This window comes from Neoarius graeffei, chromosome 6 (assembly GCF_027579695.1).
Source record: "Neoarius graeffei isolate fNeoGra1 chromosome 6, fNeoGra1.pri, whole genome shotgun sequence".
Lineage (NCBI taxonomy): Eukaryota > Metazoa > Chordata > Actinopteri > Siluriformes > Ariidae > Neoarius > Neoarius graeffei.
This window is the reverse complement of record NC_083574.1, coordinates 79532303-79543221: the sequence shown is the minus strand read 5'-3', so window position 1 is coordinate 79543221 and position 10919 is coordinate 79532303. Positions and strand designations below refer to the sequence as shown.

General features: G+C 42.9%; 1 protein-coding gene across 9 annotated transcripts in view; it reads right to left on the bottom strand.

The window, feature by feature from the left end:
• Positions 1–782: 782 nt before the first annotated feature.
• ppfia1 (PTPRF interacting protein alpha 1) overlaps positions 783–10919 on the bottom strand; it is a 351102-nt gene continuing 340965 nt past the window's right edge. For 6 of the 9 annotated variants that reach the window (XM_060924063.1, XM_060924067.1, XM_060924070.1 and 3 more), the window contains one exon: positions 783–2040. In XM_060924063.1, the coding sequence (XP_060780046.1) occupies positions 1979–2040 (62 nt within the window). In that variant the 3' untranslated portion in view covers positions 783–1978. Of the gene's footprint in view, positions 2063–10073; positions 10145–10919 lie in introns of all 9 variants that reach the window. The other 3 variants (XM_060924065.1, XM_060924064.1, XM_060924068.1) reach the window with 3 other exon arrangements.

The following is a 10919-nucleotide window of genomic DNA, read 5'->3' as shown; positions in this document are numbered from 1 at the left end:
ATCCAATGGAAATGTTGTGGAAGGACCTGAAGCGAGCAGTTCATGTGAGGAAACCCACCAACATCCCAGAGTTGAAGCTGTTCTGTACGGAGGAATGGGCTAAAATTCCTCCAAGCCGGTGTGCAGGACTGATCAACAGTTACCACAAACGTTTAGTTGCAGTTATTGCTGCACAAGGGGGTCACACCAGATACTGAACGCAAAGGCTCACATACTTTCGCCACTCACAGATATGTAATATTGGATCATTTTCCTCAATAAATAAATGCCCAAGTATAATATTTTTGTTTAACTGGGTTCTCTTTATCTACTTTTCAGACTTGTGTGAAAATCTGATGTTTTAGGTCATATTTATGCAGAAATATAGAAAATTCTAAAGGGTTCACAAACTTAAGCACCACTGTAATTTCTACACTAACAACTCATACACAAGGACTTTAATAGCAGACATGCCACAAAATCTAAATCTAAGAATAATCAAAAAATTTGCTTGCATCATCTAACAAAAAAAAAAAGAGATGTTCATTTAACACATCAGGATGTGCAGTTACAGTACAGTAATGTAATCCACTTCAGACGGTGTTGAATCTAATCACCGTCATGGGTTATTTTCCTACAGCAGCACAGCTCTGTTTTATTCCTGACAAGCCTCTTAACTAGGACAGTGTGCGCTCATTGTGATGCTCGCGCTACCATTTAACGATGACCTTTGTGCTACGATGCTTTTGGGAAACCCACCCCGGAACACTTGACTGAACAGACTAGACTCAAATAGAGCGGTGTTTTTTTTAAAGCAAAGACTTAGTCTTTTTATTGGCAGTGGAAAATAGGGATCAGTATTTTTATTGAAAGGAAGCAATAAATAATACTGTGATAAAAAATAGTTCATAAGTACTCAGACTGTACAGCATACTTCTGTTACGAGATCAGAAATTTTTAACAATGGAGAGAACACCACATGATTGGAATTGTGCATAAGAGACTTAAAACCACCAAAAGGACAAAAGAAAGGTAGGGTACGAACTTGAAGTGTTTGTTTGGGTCAAAAATCGGACACCCTAAGAGTTATAATACAGTCCAGCCTTTGTATTTGATATGACGCGTGAAAAGATTAAAAGGCCGTGATCACGCGAGGTGAAGCAGAATAAATACAAACAGAGGGAGGAAGTAAGGCTTAAATCAGACGTAGGAGTTTCGCCGAAGGGTCAAGTCGCGCCATTTTCGGACACTGCAGTTAGAGCTTAGGCCACAGTGAGGTTGGTCCAGCGGAGAAGAAGCGCACACACGCACGCGCACACCTATACACATGTCCTTCATGCGTGTCTCATGTGCAGGAGAAAAGGAATGGAGAGATTCAGCATATGGAAAAGGCGACTGCTGAAAGATGCATCCGAAAGTAGCCCTCGTCGTTGCTACCGTTTATGGCTTATCACATGTTTTGGTATCACACAAGAGAAAGAGGAAACAGACGAGGGGAGGGAATCAGGGCTGGGGGGTGGGAATAATAATAATAATAATAATAACAAACAACAACAACAATAATAATAATAAATGTTCCATACAGTCTGTGGAACAAATGCTCCAAGATATGCACCAATTCTGATATTCACATAATACATCGTAAAATCAACAGCCAAATGGATTTGAAGAACGAAAGAACAAAAGGAGGGGAGGAAATAAAATCATGTCAGTCATAAAATCGCTATCATCTCAGGTTTCGTCATCACAAAACAAAGATCTGGACAATTAAGGAAATGAGGATTATTTTTTAAAAAAAATCATGATTAGATTAGATAGAAAATGTACAAACTTCAGATCTGTAATACATTCAATTACACCTGAAAGAGTTAAACGTGATATGAAAAAGGAGGGAGGAGAAAGGCATAAACGTAACTAAATAAATGAAATGTCCCATAAATAGAATAATCCGTGAATCTAAAATGTGTCCTCGACGGCAGAGACGTCGCCCTTCAAAATCTTAGAGTCCTTGTGCATTCCGCTCCCAGCCTGAAGGGGACGCCTCGTCTTCAGAGACTTCACCTATAGAGATAATGAGCATAAACTAAGAGCAGGGAGGACAGGAAAGGAAGACGGATGAGCGCAGGAGGAGACAAATGGAGACAGACAAAGTGGAGGAAGACAGAAAAAGGAGAGGCAGAGACATGTTCATATTACTGCCTTGAACACTGAAGCACTCAACTCTTTAATTAGCATCAACATGTTAGCAGTGGGGAAAACAAGTATTTGATCCCGTGCTGATTTTGTTGGTTTGGCCACTAATAAAGACTCGATCAGTCTGTAATATTAACGGTAGGTGTAGTCTAACATGCTGAGACAGAAGATCACAAAGAAAATCAAGAAATCGACTTTAAAGAATTTGTATTAATTTAAAATAAGTATTTGAACCCTCTTGCCAAAAGGACTTAGTACTTTGTGGCAAACCCCTTATTAGCAAGCACAGAGGTCAGACGTTTTTGGTAGTTGATGACCAGGTTTCTGCACATATTAGGAGGAATTTTGGTCCACTCTTCTTTGCAAACGACCTCTAAATCATCAAGATTCCGTGGCTGTCGCTTGGCAACTCTGAGCTTCAGCTCTCTCCATAGACTTTCTATAGGATTCAGGTCCGGAGACTGGCTGGGCCACTCCATGACCTTGATATGTTTCTTCTTCAGCCATTCCTTGGTTGCCTTGGCTGCATGCTTTGGGTCATTATCCTGCTGGAAGACCCATCCACAACCCATTTTAAGCTTCCTGGCAGAGGGAAGGAGGTTTTCACTTAGGATTTTACGGTACATGGCTCCGTCCATCCTCCCGTTGATACGGTGAAGTAGCCCTGTGCCCTGTGCAGAAAAACACCCCCAAAGCATAATGTTACCACCTCCATGCTTGACAGTGGGGATGGTGTTCTTGGGGTCATAAGCAACATGTCTCTCTCAGCGCTCGAAACTAACGGTGTCCCGACGTCCCGGGGACCATAAAAAATGTCATCGGGACACAAAATTATCATATCTGGGACAATCCCGGGACAATGGAAAAAAACAGATCTAGAAAAAAAGTTCTACATTAATATTATTTACAAAGCCGTAAACCATACGTAGACATTCACCTAATTTGTCAATTTTAATTTTAAAACGTTAACAGCGAAAAATACATAGTAGCTACACTTTCGATGCACCTGCATCCGTAGGCTACAGAGGAGCGCATTCTGTTCTAGAATCTTCGGCCGGAGTCCGCATTATATGGACTTGGAATGGAATTGCTACCGCACACGCTGCGCCGACTCTTGCCAGAACAAAAATGCTGAAGTGGTTGAAGCGGACCGACCGCGGGGAAGAAACTGAAAGCCCAGACATAACGTCTCCGGGACCTTCAGGATCCAAAGTGTCATCGCCTGTCAATGTAGTAAGTTATTTGTGATTATTAGGTTATGACTTATGATGCTATGGTTAGGTAGGAACTACTGTGGATAGGGCTGGTCTGCAGGCAACGCTAGCAACTGAATGAACTTAATGAACACTGTTAGACACGTTATAAAATACAACAGGAATGATGTGGATGATATTGACGGAAGATACCGTTCAACAGAATAAGTGAGTTTTCTTGGTGTCTTTCTAGTTCAGAAAGTTTAGTCAGTCAGCAGCACAGCTAGGCTCGGACCTGCCACTATGCTGATGTTGCTAACATTTGCACCCACGTTTCCGCAGCGAAAGTTCATAAAAATGGATAACGGAAAGTTCATCAAAATGGATAACGGTAATGGATAACGGAAAGTTCATAAAAATGGATAACGGTAATGGATAACGGAAAGTTCATAAAAATGGATAACGGTAATGGATAACGGAAAGTTCATAAAAATGGATAACGGTAATGGTGAAAATTATAAGTTGGCCTTATAAATGCCAACAGATATTCAAGGTATAAGTAGATGAAATGAACATAAAAGGGGTCTTATTTTCAACTAAAGTGTACTGCAGATGTAGGGAGTTGAAACATTTTCTGAATGGTAGTTGGCCCCTTTAAATAAACGGGTATCTATTCATACAGTGAGATCGCCAAAGTTTAATAAACTGAAAATGCAATAACTGTAATTTTGAAGTAGATGATGTATAGGACATGTGTCGCTTGTGTCTTGTGACTTATTGTAAAAATGATATAAAGGGTTCAAAATCGCATAGTTACAAATATAATAGTAACTTCATATGATAATATTAACCACTGGTTATTTCAGAGAGGAAAAAAATGGGGACACTATTGCTTCCATTCGGGACAATACAACACAGAATTCGGGACCACTGGGGGACACAAAGAAAAAAAAGTTAATTTTGAGCCCTGGTCTCTCCCTCCAGACACGACGGGTTGAATTGATGCCAAAGAGCTCAACTTTGGTCTCATCTGACCATAACGCCTTCTCCCGGTCACTCTCCAAGTCATTCAGATGTTCATTGGCAAAGTTCAGGCGGGCCTGCACATGTGCTTTCTTAAGCAGGGGTACTTTGCGAGCACTGCAAGATGTTAGACCATTGCGGTGTAAAGTGTTACCAACTGTTTGCTTGGTGACTGTGATCCCAGCTGCTTTAAGATCATCCACTAACTCTGCCCATGTTGTATTAGGTCTATTTCTCACCGTTCTCATGATCCTGGAAACCCCACGAGGTGAGATCTTGTTTGGAGCCCCAGACCTAGGTCGATTGATGATCATGTTGTGAGTCTTGTACTTGCGCACAATTGCGCCAACAGTTGTCACCTTAACGCCCAGCTTCTTGCTAATGGTTTTGTAGCCCATACCGGTCTTGTGCAGGTCTACAATCTTCTCCCTTAAATCCACAGAAAGCTCTTTAGTCTTTCCCATGTTGGAGAGTTTGGAGTCTGACAAACTGACTGATTCTGTGGCCAGGTGGCTTTTATACAAGTCATTAGTTATATCAGGTGTCTTCAATTTAGGTGACAAGGTAATTTGGAGAGTCTAACTTGTCTGTATTAACAAGAACTCTTGATGGTTACTAGGGGATCAAATACTTCTTTTTCTCAATAAAATACAAATAAATTAATGTAGATATTTACAAGTTATTTTCTGGATTTTCTTTTTGATATTCTGTCTCCACATGTTAGAATACACCTACCATTAAAATTACAGACTGATCAAGTCTGTCTTAGTGGGTAAACCAACAAAATCAGCAAGGGATCAAATACTTGTTTTCCCCACTGTAAGAGTTCATATCGTGATAACTGCCAAGCAACTGCTCGAATTCTCGATTCTGATTGGTCGGAAGGTGTTGATTTATTTTCTAGAACAGCAGCCCTGACCGTTTTCTGTAAGGAGGAGGGCTTTGATGATTTAAATTTTTCCGAAACAAGAGACGTGATGAACTGCGTTTGTCGTCTTAACTTCAAGACGGTGCTTCCTGTAGCCTGAAGCTAGAAGATCGCTAGATCGAATCCCGACGATGCCGCAGTCATCCGTGGCCGGGAATCCAAGAGAGCAAGACTGGCCGTGCTCTCTGGGCGAAAGGGATGACAACACTAGGCCAGTCCATAAGCTCGTGTAAGCTGTGGGTGGAAAAGGGTACCGTACTTTTACGCCGTAATGTGAGACAGCCTGAGCAACGGCTCCAAAAAGGCGTTGTCGGATGGCTGAAGGCGTCTCGGAGGAAGCATGTGTTAACCTTCGCTTTGCCTGGTTGGTATGGCGGAGAAGAGTTGGTTGGTGACTCAAATTTTAGAGAAAATAGAGAGGGGAAAGGTACAGCTGCCTTACAGAAAGGAAATCCCTTTGGGGAATAAGCACTTGCCAAACTTTGGGCTTCGTTTATTCATCTTTTAGGAAAGCTGTTTGTGTACACCAAAAATGTCCAGAAGATTTCTAAAAAATTTCAGATGCATTGATTCTCTTTGTACTCGCATGCGTATGATGATCACCAGTACGGTGCACAAAACGGAATAAAAGGTCAAGTGCACAGACAGCAGAGAGCACAAAATGAACAATCAGGGTAGGAAAGGCAGAAAAGCAGAAGTGGAAGTTATTTTAGGGGTGTTCACACGGCCACTTTTACTCCGGTGTAGCACCGGGGCTGCCCCGGTAGAGCGTTCACACGGTACAAAGTTATAGCGGTGTAGCCCCTGAAAGCTGCTTAAACCGGTGCAAATCTAACCCTGCTCGGGAGGTGGTTTAAGAAATTTACTCCGGAGTAAATGCTAGTTTGCGGGGCAGCACCGATATAAAATGGGCCGTCTGAACGCTACGGGGTAGACTCGCTACGCGTGAGGAGAGTCGATTACATACAGGCATTGCATAATTTGCATCCTGGTATTTTGCGCTTCCAAAATGGCGAATATCAACAACAGCAGAACTGCGCGTCTTCCAGTGTTGCCAGATTGGGCGGCTTTAAGTACATTTTGGCGGATTTGAACACATTTTGGGCTGGAAAACGTCAGCAGTATCTGGCAACACTGGTGTCTTCATCCACGTTGTTTTCCCGGCGCTTGGTGATGCCATGGCAACCGGGAAAAGGAAGTACATTTTCACGCATGCGCATATTTCATTTCCGCATTATTACTATCGTATAGCACGGTCGCAAAAGCTGCAGTGTGAACGCAAGTGGGGCTGCACCGGTGCTAACACGCTTCTCTCTAGTAAGCAGGTTTGTGACGTGTGAACGCTCCACAAAATTTACACCGGTGTAAGATATATCGCAACAAAATACATCCATCGGTGCAGCATCGATGCAAATATGTGCTGTGTGAACACCCCTTTTGACTCACTTCTCTGCCACAAAAATTCTTTAACAAAATGTACGAATAAATGACAATCATAAAGTGAGCACCAACTCTTCTGTCAGCTGAAGCTTTGGTTTACAGCTTACGGCTGTGTACAAGCAGATCAGGCCTTCCTCCGTTTATGCAGAGATATTTCCCTGCGTTATACTGACATGATTAGGTTTATTTGTCTTAATTTATGGGTTTATGCCGGCTCGCTTGTTTTTTTTTTTTTGCATATTCTTAGCGTCTGACTTGGTGAACTAGTATGAGGATGTGTTTTTGATCGAGACTCTAAAGCACTTCTGTGAGAAGTCGCTCTGGAAAAGGGCATCTGATAGAAGTGTAATAATAAAAATAGGCAATTTAAACTCAACAGTACAGTCAATATTAAAAACAGGGCCAGTCGAAAGTTTGGACACACCTAGACAGTCATAGGATTTTCTGTATTTTGACTATTTTTATTCAACATTGTAGAACAATACCGAAGATCAGAAAACTACGAAACAACACATGGAACATCAATGGGATTGTGTGCTGTAAAAAAAAAAAAAAAAAAAAAAAAAACCACCCACGTGTTGCCACTCTGCACACTATTGGCACTACTTTAACCAGCTTCATGAGGTCGTCACCTGGAATGCTTTTCAATTAACAAGTGCCTCATCAAAAGTTAATTAGTGCAATTTACTTCTTTATTAATGTGTTTGAGCTCAAAGAGTAAATAATAAAAAAACACAGTAAATAACCCTATTCCACAACTGTATTAATCCATGTTATGTCAAGAACCGAACCACCAAGTAAAGAGAAATGACATCATCTTCCAATATGGCATAGGTTTTACACTGGATGCCCTTCCTGAAGCGACCCCCCCAATCAGCACTGGGCACAAGCCCAGATAAAGTATGCACCGTCTTGTTCAATGCCAGTGGCTGGGCATGGATGCAAACGGCACGCCTTTTGGTGGATGCCGCCTTTTTCACGGCTGTCTGGGGGACTTGTGTGAATTGTGCAGATCCGATGAGGTTTTTTTTTTTTTTGGGGGGGGGGCGTTGGAGTGTCTGATTATAATTTCATCAAAGTAAATTCTGTATTAAAATTACTAAATGAGCAAATGCCGTTACAGTCCATGAAACATAGGAAGTATAAATATGAGAAGAAAACAGTAAATCAGAAAGCTGCGCACGCAAAGCCAGTTGGCTGCGCGCCATTATCTGCTGCTGGCTGCACTTCACTGCACGCGCAAGGATTTCCATCAGTCCAACGTAACGGAATTTTGTGTCGCGCCTGGTCTTAACCTTACCTCTCTTGCAAAAAGACCAGGCGCGACACAAAATTCCGTTACATTGGACTGATGGAAATCCTTGCGCGTGCAGTGAAGTGCAGCCAGCAGCAGATAATGGCGCGCAGCCAACTGGCTTTGCGTGCGCAGCTTTCTGATTTACTGTTTTCTTCTCATATTTATACTTCCTATGTTTCATGGACTGTAACGGCATTTGCTCATTTAGTAATTTTAAGACAGAATTTACTTTGATGAAATTATAATAAGACACTCCAACGCCTCCCCCCCCCCCCCCAAAAAAAAAAAAACTAATCGGATCTGCACGATTCACACAAGTCCCCCAGACAGCCGTGAAAAAGGCGACATCCGCCAAAATGCGCGTCGTTTGCATCCATGGCATTTGACCTAATCTGTGTCTTAATTAATAAAAATAAAGAAAACCCACTGAATTAGAAGGTGTCCAAACTTCTGACTAGCACTGTATAGCATTGCAGTAATCCATGCAAAGTATATGATTTCAAGTCGATCAAGTCAAGGTTTACATTATTAAGTGCTCTCATACATGCAGGAGCACGAGCAGGATACAAACAAACATTCTTCCAAATTTATAGGATTTTAATGAATAGCAAATTTGCGTAAATTTTATACATACGTTGATCAGCCATGACATTAAAACCACTCATTACAGTGGCACCTGTCAAAGGGTGGGAAATATTAAGCAGCAAGAGAACAGTCGGTTCTTGAAGTTGATGTGTTGGAAGCAGGAAAAACGGGAAAGTCTAAGGATCTGAGTGACTCTGAGAAGGGCCAAATTATGATGGCGAGGGGACGGGGTCTGAGCATCTCCAACACGCCACATCTTACGGGATGTTCCCGGTATGCAGTGGTTAGTACTGAACAAAAAGTGGTCCAAGGAAGGGCAACCGGTGAACCGGCGACAGGGTCGTGAACACCCAAGGCTCGCTGATGCGTGCTGAGCAAAGGCGAGCCCGTCTGGTCTGATCCCACGTAAGATCTACTGTTGCGCAAAGTGCTGAAAAAAAGCTAATGCTGGCTAAAACGGAAAGGTGTCAGAACACACACACTGCCTCACAGTTTGGTGCATACGGAGCTGTTTAACCACAGACCGGGTCAGAGCGTCCGTCCATCCCGACCCCCGTCTACTGCTGAAAGGATCTTCAAATCGGCATGCGAGCATCAGAACTGGACCATGGAGCAGTGGAAGGACGTGGTCTGGTCTGAGTCGTCACGTTTTCTTTTACGGCCAGCTGCGGGTGCGGAGCTTCTCTGGGGAAGAGATGGTGGCTGAGGCAGTGTGATTCTCTGGGCAACGTTCTGCTGGGAAACCTCGCATTCTTGTGGATGTTACTTTGACCAACTCCACCACTACATGGCAACCGTATTCCCTAATGGCAGTGGCCTCTTTCAGTAGGATCACACACACTGCAAAAATTGTTGAAGAACATGACTTGGCCTCCAAATTTCCCTGATCTCGATCCAATTGAGCATCCGTGGGACGTGTTGGACAAACAAGTCCGATCCACGGAGGCTCCACCTCACAACTTAAAGGATCTGCTGCTCACATCTTGGTGTCGGATACCACAGAACACCTTCAGAGGTCTGAGGAACCCGTGCCTTGATGGGTCCAAGCTGTTTTGGCAGCACAAGGGGGACGGACACAATATTACACAGGCAGCTTTAATGTTATGGCTGATCAGTATTTATCTCGTCAGTCACTCCCGTAGGATTTCATTTCGATTTACATTTTAACTCATGTGTAGCTTGCTTTAAGTTACTTCATAGCTGGATGAAGACCTGTTTGTTAGTCAGCTTGTGTTATGCTTCACTCTTGAAAAAGCGAGGCCGTGTTGTCAGCCATGCCAACATGCTGAATGAAATGCAACTCGTGTTCCGAGACATATCGCAAACTGAAAAATGGCAGGCAGTTATGATATGAGCAGTTTATATTGCCACATGTTGAGCAGAGATATTAAGTACAAAGCAACTGTGGGATTGAGTCTGAACGGTGCTGACTCACCCTGGCTTTGGGTTAGCAGGAATACGTTCGGATTGTAGCAGAGTCGAGCCTCTGAACGCCACTCACACTCCCTGCAGCACCAGCCAACACATGCATGAGCAGTTAGAAACACACAACAGTCAGAAGTTATTAGGTATAATACTTATACAAATTGTTTTAATTGCTATCGAGAGATCTCAGAGCAACACTGTCCCTCTGGTATTGCTGTACATATGAACGATGAGGTCACTGATTCCTTACTGATCATAGGAGTTGTACTGATTTGTGTTTCTGGCTTGAATCGCTTCTTTACTGGCACAAAAATCTTCAGAACCAGTGACTGCTGAAGTTCTGTCCAGGCTTGTCGTGCTTGAGTCCGACTCGTGCCCTAATTTTAAGGACTCGTGACTTGACTGCATTCGGACTTGTAAATTGAAGACTCGGATTTTTTTCTTTAACATGCCATAATAATTCGGCACAAGATATTTATAGCTACATTAATTTTTGTACTAATTTCACGCAAGAGTGTCACGCCTGCACATCAGATAGACCCTCACACGCCGTAAATGACTTGCACCTACACAGGCTTAAGGTGCAATCAGTGCGCCGATATAAAAACTGTGAAAACACACTTGCTTTGCGAAGTATTGAGCTGCGGTTGCAGACACATTACTGAGCCTTGTTTGGTTTCCTGATCCCTGATTTCCTGTTTCTCGGCTTTGATTCTGCCGAGTCTACGATAGCCTGTTTGTGCCTCGCTCGACCTATTGCCTGCTTCACCGTTTTATGATTTTGCCTGACGTCCTGGACTGTTTACCGTCTTCACTTGTATTAATAAAAACACCTTCTGCACTTACATCCGTCTCC